Here is a 16,927-nt window from a genome sequence, read left to right on the forward strand (position 1 = left end):
AGCAGCATGCGCTTCTCCCATTTGGGTTGCTCTTGCCAGGGTCCAAATGTCTTTATGGCAACATCATTACAAGTAGCTGTGGAGTTTGTACCTGATTTCATCAGCTAGGGAAGCTTCTCTGCAGGCAGTGCCTAATGATGAAACTTCCTTGCAGGCCTGTGCCCTGACTGGGAGACCTGGGACCCAAGCAAGCCTGTTGACAACGCTCGTGAGGCCATGCAGCAGGCGGATGACTGGCTGGGCGTGCCGCAGGTAAGGTGGTGTGGGAAGCACTGCGTGAGTTGGTTCTTACAGTGTGCTAAGACTGGGGAAAGCAGGTGAAATTGCTTAGATACTTTTTAAGGTCACAGTTTCCTTAAGCAAAATTCCCTGAGAAATGTACCATTGTGTTTCAGAGCTCTGGTTATGAGGTTTAGTATAGGGGTTTGTGCTAAAGGTTGCCAGTGTTGCAAGTATGTGGAGTAGGGAGATAGTACACTTCTAGTGATGGCTGAGTGGGTTTGTTTTGCTGCACTGGATGTTAGGAAAAATTTGTTCTCCAAAACAGCAGTGAGGCACTGGCACAGGCTGCCCAGGGATGTGGTGGAGTCACCATGTCTGGAGGTCTTCCAGAACTGTGGCACTGTGGGACATGATTGGTGGACATGGTGGGGTTGGACTGGGGGTTGGCCTGGATGGTCTTGGTGCTCTTTTCCAACTTTAATGATTCTGTGAATTAATTATCTGAGATAAAAACACACTGGACTAAGAAATCACTTCCAAAGGTGACTTTTAAACAGAGGACAGTATATTTACAGATCAGGTTATTTTCATGCTGATAAAACTGAACGGAAGTGCTGGAGTCTCTGGGGCTTTTGGAGCACCTTGTATCCTGGGAGCAGGAAAAGAATGTCCCAAGTCTTACTCTGCAGGCTTTGCACTTCAAGGCCCTAGGACACAGCATTACGAATCCCTCGTTCTTTGGTTTTGGTTATCCCCATGCTGCTTTTGAGTGTGGCTGCACTGTCTTGGCTTGCTACCATTTAGCTTTTTGCAGCCTCGTGGGAACCCCCTGATAATCAAAGTGCAGGAACCCCTTGCCTCCCAAACTGCAGTGGGACCATAATGAGCTGCTTGATTTTCTTGCCATGAGATGATAAATGAACTAGTTTTTATCATGGAGAAATGAATGTAAGAAATCACGTTAGAGTGTGGGAGTTCTGGAACACAGGAATTTGTGCCGTAGCTCTGTTTCTCTGTTGGCATGCCGTATCCAAGCACTGATAACAATATATTTAATTGTGCTGTCTTTCAGGTTATTACTCCTGAGGAAATTATCCACCCTGATGTGGATGAGCACTCTGTAATGACTTACCTGTCACAGTTCCCTAAAGCCAAGCTGAAGCCAGGAGCTCCTTTAAAACCCAAACTGAATCCAAAGAAAGCAAGAGCTTATGGCCGAGGTAAGGACTCAGTAAGCTTAAGCTGTGCAGAGTGTTTAACTCTTCAGAAAGCTGGGTGGAGTTTTCTGCTTGTGTTGAACTCCAGGCCTACTGTAACAGACTTCAAAGTTTCACTTGTGTACTCTTGGTGTGGTGCCTAGTTTCAGAAATACATGGATGTAGTCCAAAAGACACTCCTAGTTCTAACATGTAAATTCCCCAAGCTCTGAACCTGTTTTGCAAGCTGTTGGTCTTACAGTCTGCAGATGGAAGAAGAAACTAAATGGGGCTGAAACAGCCTTGGTATGAAAAATACGCTAGCAGTATTGCTGCTGACCGTCACTTATACAGTGCTGAGTGCTTCTGACGGTAAAGTACTTCTTTAAAGAGGAAAAACATCTTTCCATCTATGTGCATCTCTAAGCAGGTGTTGTGTAGAGGAGCAGAAATCAGTTTCTCAGACCGGTGGCAGATACGTATTGGGATACGTTTATCCTAAATGGGTTATTTGAATTGGTCGCTTCGTAAGAGTACCTTGTTTGCACATGCAGAAAGGTGCTTTGGTAACCCTTCAAACACTAAATAGTGCTGAGCTTTTACTCTAAAGACCACATTTGCTAATTGGAATGACTCATCCATGAACATTTGTGCGTTTGTAGATTTACATACACATTAATATTACATTTTACATGTACAATTCCTGTTACTTTTGATGTGGTTCCACTCTAGATTGGAATACAATAACAGCTAAATGAGTAACATACTTCTATCTTTAAAGTTGTTGGGATATAGCAAGATGTCATTTATATGGTGCTCTTTATTCTCCCTTCAGTATTGTTCCAGCCTGTTGCTGGTCTGTCAAGGTTGTTAGCATTAGTGGATTTCAGAATTGGGTGTATAAGAATGTAATGGAAAGAAAAAAGACTTTCCTTAGTTTTGTTTCTCTTTCTTGGTGGTTTTTTGAACTTGAAACGTAGGTAGTTGAATGGACATGGATGCTGTCTGAGCACTGATGAGTGATTAGTTTAGTCACAAGTGAGTTTCCCTTCTTGGGGGTTTATGTTCTTTGTTGGTGACTTCCTCTGCAAACTAGAGTGCATGGAGACATTTGTCAGACTGTGAACGGCTGATCAACCTGCATCAGTCTGCCAGCTCTGGCTCCAGTCACGTTCACACTCTTTCAAAGTCTTCTTCAGTGCCCAAGAGCTCTGTAGCCATTGAAATGGAAATTACAGTGAATGAGCAGCTATTGAAAGATGAATGTTTTCCCTCTTAAATGCCAAAATTGAGTCACTAAGTATAAATGACAGTTCTGACTGCTGATGCGCTTCAGGAGTGGAAGGTGAATCCAGCAGCAAGAGATTGCTGCCAAACTGGGCAGCGTCTTTGGGGCAAATAGGTAACAGTTCTTCGTGCTTCCAGAATAAGGTAATCATCAAGTGTGAAGTTGCTCAGTCTTAATTTTTATTACATTTTTTTCAAGTACTGCAGTAAGTTATTCATCACTTTCCAAAGTGAATCGTAGGTGAAGCACCCTGGATACTGCTAATTTCCTTCTGGGGCAGCTGTCTGCAAGCATAACGTGAAGTGAGCCTGCAGAGGTGTTTTGCAGATTGAGTGATGCATGATGAGTTCTCATTTAACCAGCCAAAGCAGATCTCTGAGAAGAGGGTGATATTTAGATTAAATGTTGGCTAAGAAAGTGCTACGATTAATGCCATCATGTCTGAAACCATCTTCTGGGGATAAGCTGTCCCTGTCTTTGTGCCTGCAGTAGGAGGGGTACTCAAATACCAAGTCCTAATGCCCGTACAATCAACTGAAGATATGCACAGTGAATTTATAGCTGTTTAAACTAGATGATAATCTAAGGGTTAGTTTGAAAGAATGAATATGTCAATTGTTAACACCTTATCAGAATGCTCAGATTTCCTAGTAAAAACATAATCTTCCTTGCATTGCTCTCAAGTTATTGTTTTCTGAAGATAAACAAGCTCAGGAATTCTGTTGTTCACAACCACTTCCTTTATAATCTATCAGACAGTGCACTTTCCACTAATTGTACTCTGGAGTGCCCACGGTTTTATGAATAAGCTGGGGAGTAATACTCTGGGAAGGAAGGTATATATGTTCGGGCTAGTCTGGAACCAGCAACTTTGGGAAGTTCTTCCCACCCAGTCTGACACTACCATGACAGGTGTAACAACCTGGGGCTAAGTGCAGAGATATGATGAAATCCTGATGGTAAATGCATGCTCTAGCAGGCCCTGTGCTAAGAAATAAAGAAACTGATTAAGTTAGATGGAAGTGGTGCTGAATTGCAGGATTTTAATGGTGTGAAGAGGTTGCTGCATGCCATTTCTATAGACTTCACTGGCAAAATTGTTTGAGCAGCTTTCGAAGAATAGTGAGTCTGAGCAGCTGGTGGGTAGTCTGCAAGCTGTCTCTTGGGTGTTGTAGCAAACACGCTGCTCTTCATCGGCCTTGCAGGAATTGAACCTCATGGGAACATGGTGAAGCAGCCTGCCATCTTCACGGTAGACACCATCAGTGCTGGGCAGGGAGACCTGATGGTCTTTGTAGAGGATCCAGAAGGAAACAGGGAAGAGGTATGTATGTTAAATATTTTGTGGGGAGAACATAAAGCTAGTCAAAACACCAGTGATTTTGTAGTAACTGTTGTCTTCCACGAGATAAGTAATCTAGAAAAGTTGCAAAATACTGTCTATCAGAAATGCAAACTTCAAGCTTTTCTTCCATAATTGCCTTATTGGATGAGCCTGAAATTTTTTTTGCTGTCTGCATCTAAGCAACACAAGTCAAATGTCCAGTAGTTGTAGTGCTTTAGCTTGACTGGCCAAGTACATTCTGATGGGCGTTTAGATAACACACAGCACTAAATCACTATCTGCCCTTACTCATTCTGCAAGAATGGCTAAAGCAGCTATTTAGAAGCCATGAATCATTTTGAGTTAAAATACTGGTTTTAATGTTTATAGAAATTTCTCATCCAAGTACTCCACTTGATCATATTACGACATTCCAGAGAAATACAGCTGTACATTGGACTTAATGTCTCCTCAGTTTTGGCCTGCCTTAGTAGAGCAATTAGCAGCAAAGAGAGGGCAGGGGAAAAGATAGCTTGCTTCACATCTGAAGACAAATCATTTTTTGGTATGTATTGAGGATGTAGAAAGTATACTTGCTCCCACAGAAACATGACACTGATACTGCTGACTGTTCACAGTATTACATGCCAAACAGGAAAGTCTTAGGCTGTTGTGCATAGGCACAGCTCAAAGATGGCCATGTTTTCTTTCCCAGGCGAAGATAATGCCATCCAGTGACAAAAACAAGACCTATTCAGTTCAGTACATGCCAAAGGTTACTGGACCTCACAAGGTAGGTTGTGTGTCAAATAACCAGAATTCTCTTGCTTAAGGTGAGCCCATGGGGACTGCATGTTTGCTACTGGTGTAATAGCCTTTGGGCATCTTGAAGGATTAGTAATCTGATGTAGCCTTATTTCTCTCTGAGCTATTCCCCTCTCAAGGGGAAGGGTGTGCATGTGTTGGGAGAAAGTGTGTGGGTGTTCCGTGAGGTGGGAGCTTGTAGGCAGTACCACAGCTGGCTTTCTCTCACATGGAGCCACTTCTTGCAGCTCATGAAACCCGTTTTGTGGGTTGTCACTGAGGTGTGGAGGAGAGTAACCAGTTGTTTTTGTGAGGTGTTCCCTTGCTGATCACGCTGTCTGCTGTAGGGCTTCTGCAGGAAGGGTCTCCACCCAGCTCTGTCACCAGGGGTCTGCAGAAGCAGGTTTTTGGTGGGTGATGCCATTGCTTAGCATTTGCATGAGTGGCTGGTCCATACAGCCAGCCTGAAAAGATAGGTACAGCTCTTTAGGTTATCTGCTGTGTGGTCTCTCTTGCCTCTGAGATATTCAGAGCCTTGGCCTCGGGGCAGCTGAGCCATGCTTTGCCCTGTTGAATATCAAGCTGATGCTGTCTGTCCCTAGGTTTCAGTCCTATTTGCTGGACAGCACATCTCAAAGAGCCCTTTTGAAGTGAACGTTGACAAAGCCCAGGGAGATGCAAGCAAAGTAACAGCGAAGGGACCAGGACTGGAGGCAACAGGAAACATTGCCAACAAGCCTACCTACTTTGACCTCTACACAGCAGGTAAGCAGAATGAATGAATGCTGAAATCCTGCAGCTTTCTCAGATGTGAGGAGAACCTGAGTTTTGGAGGAATAAGGATTTTCAACTCGTGGAGTTCAGAAGTGAAATAATAGTCAGGCTACTCTGGAGGCTTCAGCTGTATGTGAAGCATTTGGCATGTTGAGCTAAGTTGGGGTGGGAAGATGTGATATGTTACCCTGAAATTTGTCATGAGCTTGCCACATGGCAGCAGGCAAATTCTTGGGTGGTTTCTTCCCACTACTCCTTTTAAACAGGGAAGTGAAGTACCTACCTCTGAATGATGAACTGTAAATTGACTGTAAAAGCTTAATGTGTTCTGTATTTAGCATTGCAGAAAGAATCTGATCCAGTGCTACATTGAGTTGATGTTTCACTGACAAACTGGTTGAAACTGTCTCCTAATTATTAGTGGGTTACTATCTTCATTAGAACATCTCCATCGTGTTTGTTGCCTGCTGTTAGGGCAATGCTGTAGCCTAGAGGAGTGACTCAATAAGATGTTGCAAATGCTAATTCATTTAGAACAATGCGAAACTACTTGGGGCTGCTACTTGAAGTACTGAAACGCTGAAATATGCTGAGTATCATATCTTAAATTGCATTCTACCCAAGGGTGCTTAGAAGTAAAATTAAATGTGATTATGATGAGGGGAAGTGCTATATTCAGTCTCTAATTGGTGAGGGTGTGGTCTGAATCATGTACGGGCACATCTGGCCTCTGAAAGTGTCTGAAAAACTGTTTTTGTTGTGTAATGAATTAAATAAAAACCAGTAAGGAGCAGGTGTCCAAGCAAAAGTGAGTATGTATACTCCAGCAGAGAAGGAATCCTTGTTCAGACCAAGGGATATGTGCTGTCCAATATCTTAATCTAAACTGCTGCAAAACATGAGAGATTTGAATTATCTGGGAAAGTTGTGGGCTAGTCTGTGATTGGCTGTAGCAGTGAGATAACCAGGCTGTATGTGTATCCACTGATGGAATGTAGTTGTGAAGCCTTGTGCAGGGGCTGGCAGAGCCCTGTCGGTTTGATGGCTTCATAGAGTGCCATCATGCTGCCTTGTCCCCACCTCACTTCAGCCTCCAGTTGCTGTCAGCAGATGCTGAACGCTTACGCTGTACAGGGGATAATAGTGGAGCACAGTTGGCTGAGCCCAATGCTGGACCTTTTCCTGAACACGACACGCAGCTGTGGGGAAGGCCAGGCTCAGCTCAGCTGGTTTCCTTTGCAGGTGCTGGTGTGGGTGACGTGATCGTGGAAGTGGAGGATCCTCAGGGAAGATGCCTTGCTGAAGTTGCAGTAGAAGACAAAGGCAACCAAGTCTATCGTTGTGTCTACAAACCTGTCCAAGCTGGTCCTCACATTGTCAAAGTGACTTTTGCGGGGGAGGCGATTCCCAAAACTCCTTGCAGTGTTCTCATTGGAGAGGGTATGCTTTTTCAAAATGCGCCTGAATGTAGACGGACACTTTTCACCTTGAATGGGATCACAGAATTTGCTTGAATCTTGACTTGGGCATTTTCTTTACCTTTCAACACTTTAGACCTGATTCACTGAGTGTTCACCTGGACAAAACACGTGGCTTTTGGTGCAAGAGTTTCTTTTCTGCCTAGACCTCTGAACATTTAGCTGACCCGTAGATATATATATATATATATATTTTTTTTTTTTTTGGAGTATTTTATGCAGCTGTGCAGTGTTCTGCTATTTTCCGCCTTTGCTCCTCAAATGACTATATTTACTGTTTTCCTCCTGAACTGACACTTAACTTGCTTTCTGTTCCATCCTTACGTGCTCCTATGCTTTTAGATCTCTGCTCATCTCTCCTGAGCTACCCTCCATTTGTGGAATTTTGGACTTCACTGCTAATGGCTTCATAGTTGGTAAGAGGTGTGCAGGATGCTCTGTCATGTTTGCTGTTTGTAAGCTTCTAGCCTGCCGCTTGCCCCAGCCAAAAGGGTTTTTGTTGGGGATGGGGAAGAAAGTTGCAAGCAAATTGAAACACTGTGTGACCCAGTCAGTGAAACTTGCTTAACCACAGACTGCCTGGCTTAATTGTGTAAGGGCTCTGAGAGCCTTTCTCACTCCAAGGTAGACTTGCTCATGTATGCACCCACCGAGTTCTCAGAGTTAGCAGATGGCATGCAATGTTTGCTTGTACTGTCCAGCATAGGACGTGTAGTGATGTGGCTGCAAAAGGATTGAAAGCTCTTGAAACACATGAAAACCTAATGAGCAGCTTGGCAGACTTGTGTTCTTGCTGTAAGCACAGTGTATCTGGGGGAAGTGCATGTTGGGATTAAACTACTGGGAAGCTGTGATTTCTGAGTCTTTTCAAACCCTGTAGGTCTCTGGAATTGAAGACCACCTGATAGCTGGGAGCGTGTAACAAGAATTGTTCATAAGTGCACATTAACTTGTTTATGTAGCAACTCAGCAGGCCTGGAGAAGCACTTGAGTGAAAGGTGTCAAGCATAAGCTTAAGCTTAGCCATATGTAACCTTATGCTCCTACCTATGGCTGCTTCCATCACTTTATGGCTCTGCTGCTGTGGGTGTGAACTGTGACACACAGGGGGTTGAAGTGACATGTCTCAAAGAAGCACATGCAGAACTTTGCTCTGGTAATAGCTGCTATTCCAGTCATGCTTCTGAAAGAACAGCACAATAATATTGTTCACTAGGGCTTATCTACAAAGGAAAACTTCACCAGTGCTGCAGCATGCCTATAAACCTGAAAAACATCAAGAAGATTATGCCTAGTACAGCAGATATCTGGGTTTGATAGCCAAGTAAAAGCTTTGATCTGAAAATTGGCATCAAGTTGGAAAGCAACATGGCTTCAGAGTTTGCTTTACTTTGAACAGTGGCTCTTGTAGGGGTTCAGTGTTGCCTGGTTGTACTGAATGCTGCTGTCCAAAAGCAGCAGGACATGGACAATGGCTAGGCAGACTCCACATCTGTTTTCCTTCCTACTATAACATTAAGACTTGTGCTGAAAGCTCAGCTGTGGTTGCCCTGAGTCAACATTTAACTAAAGGCTGTTCCAAGCTGGCTAGGCTGCATGTGTTTTGAGAATCAAAGACTGCATTGATGTCTGAAATTCCCTTGCAGCCTGCAATCCGAATGCTTGTCGTGCCACCGGTAGAGGCCTGCAGCCCAAAGGCGTCCGCATCAGAGAAACAGCCGACTTCAAGGTTGATACGAGAGCAGCAGGCAGCGGAGACCTCGGGGTGACTATAAAAGGACCAAGTACGTGTGTTGGGATGAATTTGTGCTCTGACTGTGTTTTGGAGAAGGGGGCAAAGGAGGGGTTGTGAGAAGGAAGAGTAGTGAAGAGGTGGTAGCCTGCTGGAACTGGTCGGATTTGCATCACCATAGCATAACTGAGGAAATTGGCACTACTGTTTGTCTTGGCCTTATGGGTTTGCATGGCATCTTTGATCTCTGGAAGCAAATCACACTAAAGTGACTCTGGCATGGTGGAAATCCTGCTCTCAAAATGCTAGGAATGCCTTAAAGCGGCATCCTGAATGCACTGAATGCTCAGCTCATGAGCAGGAGGGCAGAGTGTTGAGGCAGGAGAGACCTTTCTGCCAGATCTAGTCCCTGGCCCCTCACTCTGCCACGACCCCAGGACTGTGGCACAGCAGGGCAGTGGGCACGCTGGCCGTGGGCTGGGGTCTGCCCAGCCGTGGTGGCTGTGCTCTGCTCTCCATGCCCTGCGCCAAGTCTGAGTTCCACAAAGGAACTGGCTTTGTTTGTGTTGTGCTCTGAAGCACTCACCTCCCCCCAGGCTGGGTCTGTATTAAAAGGTGCATTGTATTGCCTTCACCTCCTCCACACACACAGTGTTCTGACTGTGTGGCTTTAATGCGGTTACAGGGGGAGAAAGCAGCAGACGTAGGGATGTAAATTTTAGTGTATTAGGCTTTTCTCCCTAGATCCTTCATCTTGAAGAAAATGAAAAGTAGGCATTCCCTGCATACTTGTGGTTGCAAAGTCTGACAAATGTTAAGCTTTTTTGTTTTAACATATGACATGCATCATACTGCAGACTAAGAAAATAAAACACAAGGGAACCTATTAAGTCTGGTAACTTAAAATACTTTCTGCTGTATTTCTTCTGGAAGTGTTTGCTGTCTTTGTCCTAGAGGGCAACTAGAACTAACTTCCCTTATAACCTGACCTTTTTTTTTTTTTTTTCCTTTCTGTTGGAAGATTTTTTTTTTCTTCCAAGCTAAAATAAATACTAGAAAACATGAATGTGCCTGCGTAATTGACGACAGGATGGAAGCTGTTAAGTTTAATGCTGAACTGATCTTTCAACAGAGGGCTTGGAGGAGCTTGTGAAACAGAAAGGCTTTATGGATGGTGTATACGCGTTTGAATATTATCCAGCTACCCCAGGGAAGTACATTGTCACGATTACGTGGGGTGGGCACAACATCCCAAAAAGGTGAGTGAGGAGTAGTTTTGTTTGAGCTTTTTGTGCCCTTTGGGGGTTTGCATGGCTGGCTGGCTTTTTATCTAACAGCGTGTTTTAGGGCTGCAGAGGCTTTGGGAAAACTTGGGAGATTGATTTGCATTAGTCTTACTAAACCCAAAATGATGAGTACAAAAAAAATAATAAACTTCGGTAGCTCATGCAGCTTGGACTTGACTCTGAGTTTTTGAAGAGATCTGTTGTTTTATTGTCAGGGACTACAGCAAGCAGAGCAAACCAAATATTTGACACTTAGGATCTGTTGTGCAAAGTGTAAGTATGTGATAGGTTAGATGACCTCTTTGCTAGAGGGACTGCTGGGCGCTGTGCCACCACAAGATAGCATCTGTTAATTTGGGAAGTCCAGTGTAAAGCCTCATTAAAATGCCTGGGGAGAAAAGCATGTAGTCTGTATGTTTCTAATTGTGCTTCTTTTTCTTGTAGCCCCTTTGAAGTTCACATAGGTCATGAAGCAGGCCCTCAGAAAGTACGAGCCTGGGGGCCAGGACTGCATGAAGGGATTGTGGGCAGGTCAGCTGACTTCGTGGTGGAGTCCATTGGCACAGAAGTTGGTTCTCTTGGTATGTTACTTTGCTTAGCTCGCCTGAAAAACTTAGATATTGCAGTGCTGGTAACAAACTCCTGAGAAACAACAGCTATCACAGCATGGGATGGGGACTGTGGTTTTGTGGGATGTGGTTTTGTGGGATGAGATACAGAAGGAAGTGATAGATTATTGCACATGGTGCTGAAGAAGAGAGATAGCAAGCATCAGTTATGGATACGGCTTAAAAAAGCAGTTTGCGGGAACAGTGTTAGATTAGCAGCCGTCACAGCTGTAGCACAATTGGTAAGTAAGCATTTCTTTTTCAGGCTTTGCAATAGAAGGTCCTTCTCAGGCTAAAATAGAGTGTGATGACAAGAACGATGGCTCATGTGATGTGAAGTATTGGCCCAAAGAGCCTGGTGAATACGCTGTGCACATCATGTGTGATGATGAAGACATAAAGGACAGCCCCTACATGGCCTTCATCCGACCGGCGTCGGGAGACTTCAACCCGGATAAGGTGGTGTAAACTGCTCACTGGAGCATAATGTGGTTTGGTAGAACTCTTACAGAGGTGCTTCTAAAGGCTTCTGTAACATGCTTGACTCTTAAGCTGCCTCTATTTAAAGCTCTGTGTATGCTCCAGCCAGATATTACTCAGCTTTTTCTAATAACACTGCTGTGGTTTCGATTTAATGTAATGCAAACTTGCTGAAGTAGTCAAAATTCTCAGCTTTCATACTAGCCTCTACTTGTATCCCATGCTTTTTGAGGTCTGTAGGAAGAGGAGGTTTGTAGAAATAAATCACTTTGTTTTACTTCTTTCTGAATTGCAAGCTAAGACTCCTGGTTTTGTTTTCAGGTGAGGGCTTATGGTCCAGGCTTGGAGAGAAGTGGCTGCATAGTGAACAATCCTGCTGAGTTCACAGTTGAAACCAAGGATGCTGGGAAAGCACCTCTGAAGATATATGCACAGGTAAAAAGCCAAAGGCAGCTCCAGCAAAAGGGCTTTAATGTCATTGAGAAAAATGCCCTGAGTATTTCTGCTGGATTACGCACTGCTTATTTCTGAACATTTGCAATTCTGTTGCAGCTCTGTGCTTTGATCCATATGATGTAGTCAGACAGCAAATCTAACTTGAGACAGGGTGACTTCTCCCCTTGAGTCTGAAGTGTGTGGCTTTGCTTTCGCACTCAGAGCCTCCTCAGAAAGGCAGACTATAATTTTCTCAAGATGTCATTCAAAAGGACCTGAAGTATATTTGGGCTTGTGAATCTCAGGTGAACTTAAAGTGTTGTGAGATGGCATGAGAAATAAGCCATTTAGATGAAAAAGGCTTACAGGAGTGCCATCTGCATGTTCCTTCAATGTTTCTGAGCTGTACTTCTGAGGAAAGAACAAGATTTTGGAGCAGTCTCTTGGGATGTTCGAATTATACAAATACTTGTAAGGTGCCTGAACCTTCTGCTTGTACTCTCTGCCACTTGTGCTCACTGCTGCTTGTACTGATCACTCTTTAGGATGGAGAAGGAAACCCTATTGATATCCAGATGAAGAGCAAGCCTGACGGTGTGTTTGCCTGTTCCTATGTGCCAGTTAAACCAATCAAACATACTATTTCTATTGTCTGGGGAGGAGCCAACGTGCCCAATAGCCCATTTAGGGTAAGTAGAACATTATTGTAACAACTGCTTCTTGTTACAAGGGTGATAAAACCTTTTTGGGAACTTGAAAGCAGTGTGCCCTTCTGCTGTCTTTTATGGGCATGTTTCCTGTTGAAAAGAGCTTTCTGATTTTACAGTCTCGCGTGCTGGATGTCTTGTATCAGTCCAGCTGCAGCCTGGAGCAATCAGGGCAGTTTGTTCTTAACTTGGTGCTATTTTCATGTGGCTTCTGCCCAAGCAATGCTTCAGTTTGACTGTGATCTTGGGCATGAATCAGGAGTGTAATTCTGACACTTGTGAATCCATTCAGGTCCTGATAGGTCAGGGGAGCCATCCTCAGAAGGTGAAAGTGTTTGGGCCTGGCGTGGAGAGAACTGGCCTGAAAGCGAGTGAGCCAACTCACTTCACTGTTGACTGCACAGATGCTGGAGAAGGTAAAGGCAGTTTGGGTTATTGCTGTGGTATTCTGCAGGTTGTGCATGGTTGGGTTTTATGTTCTGGTTGGTTTTTTTATGCTTTTTTTTTTTTTTTTTCTTAATAAAAAAACTTTGGGAAGCAGAATGTGAAAATGAGTTGTGATATGATCAATTTTATCAGTTGGTAGGAATGTGCTGGCCATTTGGCTAGCAGTGTCTGTACCATCCAGTGAAACTTCTGTTGGCTTTTCCTAGGTGATGTCAGTGTTGGAATTAAGTGTGATGCTCGTGTGGTCAGCGATGAAGAGGAGGACATCGATTTTGACATTATCCACAATGCTAATGATACGTTCACAGTGAAGTATGCACCACCTGCTGCGGGACGCTACACTATTAAGGTGCTTTTTGCAGGAGAGGTATGTAATCTTCATTTTACAGGCTGATATTTTCAGAGTCTGTTTATCCGTTCCGCCCCACACACCACCTGCCACTTGATGGTTGAGTGTGGCAGTGTACAGGTGACTCCCTTCACTCCAGCCCACGTGCACCTTGTCTGGTTGCTGTTTTTAAAACTCTTCTCTAGTACTTGAATGTACACAAACAAGACAAACGTTGACTATCAGAGTCAAGCCATGTGATGCATTTGGCTGGCATAATCAGTGTGGTATCAGTGCTAGCTTACTTACTGGCTCTAGAGGCAAGGCAATGCTATTTTCTACATGGTAGAAAACTTAAATTGCTATCCAAGGAATAGGCACGAAAATAAGTTGTTAAAGAAATAAGTGGGAAAAGCCCATGCAAGCAGACCAGCTGTTAACTTTGGCCTAGACTTTGAGTGCTGCCACCAGTAAGGTGAAGCATTTAAGTGAGAGGCTGCTGGAGCCAACTGTTTTAAGATGCTTCTGCTTCAATTTTATCTGTCTAGTTTGAGTAATGAGAAGTGACATGGTTTTATTTAGAACTGTATTTCTGTTGCAGGAAATTCCTGCCAGTCCTTTCAGAGTTAAAGTGGACCCCTCTCACGATGCCAGCAAAGTGAAAGCTGAAGGACCTGGGCTGAGCAAAACTGGTGAGACCTAGGTGGAGGTGTTGTCAGCCAATGCTGTGGGCAGCCACTGCGTGACTGGGCACTGCTGGGGTTCAGCAATGTGGTGCTGGCTGCAGCTGGTAGGGGTGGGAGGCGACTGGAAAGGACTCTGTTCTCTTGGCTTTCTACTTGAGTGGGATTTATAGGTACTGAATGCTTCTTGGGAAGAGTTTCTGTGTGCGAGCTCTGCATAAATTAAAATTAACATTTTTCTTCAGGTGTGGAAAATGGCAAGCCAACCCACTTCACTGTGTTCACGAAGGGAGCTGGGAAGGCGCCCCTGGATGTGCAGTTCAGCAGCCCTGTGCCAGGAGAGGTGGTGGCAGATGTGGACATCATTGACAACTACGACTATTCCCACACTGTCCGGTACACTCCAATACAGCAGGTAGGTCTGGACACTCCAAAATACAAAAGGGAGCAGCTCATGTTGCTGTAGCACTGTGACCTGGTGCTGTGCACAGAGGGACTTCTAGTTAAAACCTGGTGTCCTGTTCCCCTAACACAAAGCCTGTGGGACAGTGGGGATTGGAAAGCAGAGGCACGGATTTCTGGTTTAGTTATTGGCGGCTTGTCACTGTTTTCTTTTCTGGGACCAAGTGAGGTATTGAAGTAGCAGCACGTGGCTCATATTGCCATTGCACAATGGTGGTATCTTTTTGCTGCCTTATCAGTTGAAAGGGAAAGGTGGCAATTCTGGGATCTGAATTGAGGCCAGCTGCTGCATGGCCAGCCTGCGCTGCCCCCCCTTGCTTTGCTGGGCTCTGGGGTGTGGCTGTCAGCCTGCTGCTGCTCGGCTGCAGACTGGAGTGTGGTTAAAAAAAAAAAAAGTACAGTGTTTGAGTAACTTCCAAACAGAGAAGTGAAAGAATTGGGCAGGGAAGTTGGGCCGCAGATTAAACAGGCCGGAGTATTTTGCCTGCATTTGAGGTTTGCCCATGGGTTGAAAAAACTTCAGTTGAACTTGTTTTGGTTCAGACAGATACTTCCTAGCAACACCATTAAAGTGGAAGCTGCTAATAACTAGAAATAGTTTTCCTTATGCTATGCTCAATTCATGTGTATTTTTAAAGACTTAGGCACTGTAGTGGTGAGATGAAAGTGTTTTGATGACTATACTCCGCTGAGCAAACAAGTGAGCTACTTGGTCAACCACGCTGACTTCCTTGAATGTAGCTGTGTAAAAATGAACTGATACAGAAGCCTGCAGCACTGTTTGTCTGATAGTGCTGGATTAGCATTCTTGGACACATCACAGAGCTAGCATTTGTTTTTGGATAAAGCAGTTGCATGGTCTGAGGATGTGGTTGGTGTGTCTGTTTGGAGAGGCTTTTGCTTTTTCAGTCAGGGTTGGTGTGCAGAAGGGAGCAACTCTGTGGCTGTGTAAAAGCAGTAAATGCTTCATGCAGAAAGCAAAGGTGAGACAGGGCACGTACCACAACCTGGTATCTCCTGCAGGGGTTGTGCTCAGGATTACTGCACCCCTTTGCCAGATTTAGAAACCCTCTGGCTCATTACCTCTTCAGGAGAGAGAGTTTCATTGGTGAATGAGTTTGGATTTCACTAAGCCGTGGGCAGACCTGGCCGCCTTTCGTGTCTGTAAGAACAGAGCTTTGACTGCTGGACTGTGGTGGTTTGGATGCTGTAGGGATAGCTCTGCAGTGCTATAGGGGGCATCTCAGCTGGTAGTGTTTGTATAGTGAGTCAGAACAAGTTCCCTGGCTTTGGACTGTGAGCATGTAGCTGTGTGTGCGTGCTGGAATCTCACATCTGAGGGAGCATCTTGGGTCACAGAGGAGCCTTGGCCCTACAGGAGATGCTCACAGGTAGTGGTGGCAGGAGAACAGTGGTTAGTAAAAAGTGAAATTAAGCTGCGTGGTAAATAGTATCCTTGCTTTCCCTCCAGGCTACAAACACGTAGATCAGTCCTGAACCCTGCCTTCCTAGGGTTTGTCAGCAGGAACTTATCTAAGAGCAGATCGGTGAGACTCTGGACTCTATGGAGTGCTTGGAGGCCTGGCTAGGTAGTTAAGTTCCTGAGGGGCCGTGTCAGCAGTGAAGGAACCTTGGTTTAATGCTGTTTGCTCAGGCTTATCTCTCTCACGTGTGATGTTGCTACAGCTACCCGTGTGTGTGTTTTCCAAAAACAGCTAAGAATAATCATGGAAGCTATTCACAAACTTGTGTGAAATATCCGTGATTATTTCACTTGGGAGCTGAACTGGCCAAGAATGAAAAGTAAGCAAACAGTGAGTATAGCTAAAATATGGACTGTGGTAGAAGAGAATAAAAGGAACACACATCTTGGGCTGAAACTTGCCATAGCTGTGCAGTATTTCAGCCAAAATACACAAGAGCATTAATCTTTCTGACTTGTACAGCTTAAAGCCCTGGTATTTGAAATGCTGTAATAAAGCAGCTTCGGCGCAGGCTGGGCTGTGGTGTGGCTGTGGTGCAGTGGGGCAGAATACCTGTCTGCAGCACCCAGCCAAAATGGATTAGGTGATGAAATGGTTATGTATTATGCATCTGTGTGAAGTGAGACACTGAGCTAACTCATCAATTCTCCAACTAGGGACCAATGAAGGTTCTGGTAACGTACGGTGGAGATCCTATCCCTAAAAGCCCTTTCACTGTGGGAGTTGCTGCTCCGCTAGACTTGAGCAAAGTTAAAGTTAATGGACTTGAAAACAGTAAGTACAACATGGGCTTGGGAGCCCCATGGCCTACTTCTGAAGTGTTTTCTTGTTCAGTATGTCAGCTGACGTGTACCACTGAAACGTATGGGGGCAAAACACATTTTCTTTAACTTGTTGTATTAAGGGGAAAAACCAGCTGTGTGTACAGTGTGGGCAAGGTTAGTGTTGGGGTAAAGTCTCTGGTGGTGAATGAGGCTGGACTCCTCACCAGACCAGCAACTTGCTGATATAACTTGGTTTCTCTGGAGCTAGATCACTGTTCAAAGAGATGTAACATTTTAAGTGTGGAATTTCATTCATACAGTCTCATTTTCTGAAAGCAGAACAAGGGCTGTAAAATGTTGTGTTCCTTAGAGGAGCCTCTGTGTTACTGTCTGGCCATGCCTTACAGCCTTGTTTAGCACTGTCT

At 44.6% G+C, this 16,927-nt stretch overlaps 1 protein-coding gene across 4 annotated transcripts in view; it reads left to right on the forward strand.

The window, feature by feature from the left end:
* Positions 1–16,927, forward strand: part of FLNB (filamin B) — a gene marked incomplete at both ends in the record, with an annotated part of 65,516 nt that overhangs the window by 23,700 nt on the left and 24,889 nt on the right. For all 4 annotated transcript variants that reach the window (XM_079540325.1, XM_079540326.1, XM_079540328.1 and 1 more), the window contains 17 exons: positions 155–252; positions 1,295–1,442; positions 3,912–4,030; positions 4,746–4,823; positions 5,437–5,599; positions 6,851–7,048; positions 8,733–8,870; positions 9,951–10,077; positions 10,549–10,685; positions 10,978–11,171; positions 11,514–11,627; positions 12,173–12,316; positions 12,627–12,750; positions 12,988–13,148; positions 13,711–13,801; positions 14,038–14,207; positions 16,395–16,512. In XM_079540325.1, the coding sequence (XP_079396451.1) occupies positions 155–252; positions 1,295–1,442; positions 3,912–4,030; positions 4,746–4,823; positions 5,437–5,599; positions 6,851–7,048; positions 8,733–8,870; positions 9,951–10,077; positions 10,549–10,685; positions 10,978–11,171; positions 11,514–11,627; positions 12,173–12,316; positions 12,627–12,750; positions 12,988–13,148; positions 13,711–13,801; positions 14,038–14,207; positions 16,395–16,512 (2,322 nt within the window). The remainder of the gene's footprint in view (positions 1–154; positions 253–1,294; positions 1,443–3,911; positions 4,031–4,745; positions 4,824–5,436; positions 5,600–6,850; positions 7,049–8,732; positions 8,871–9,950; positions 10,078–10,548; positions 10,686–10,977; positions 11,172–11,513; positions 11,628–12,172; positions 12,317–12,626; positions 12,751–12,987; positions 13,149–13,710; positions 13,802–14,037; positions 14,208–16,394; positions 16,513–16,927) is intronic.

Source organism: Tetrao urogallus (assembly GCF_951394365.1).
Source record: "Tetrao urogallus genome assembly, chromosome: 10".
NCBI classification, from domain to species: domain Eukaryota; kingdom Metazoa; phylum Chordata; class Aves; order Galliformes; family Phasianidae; genus Tetrao; species Tetrao urogallus.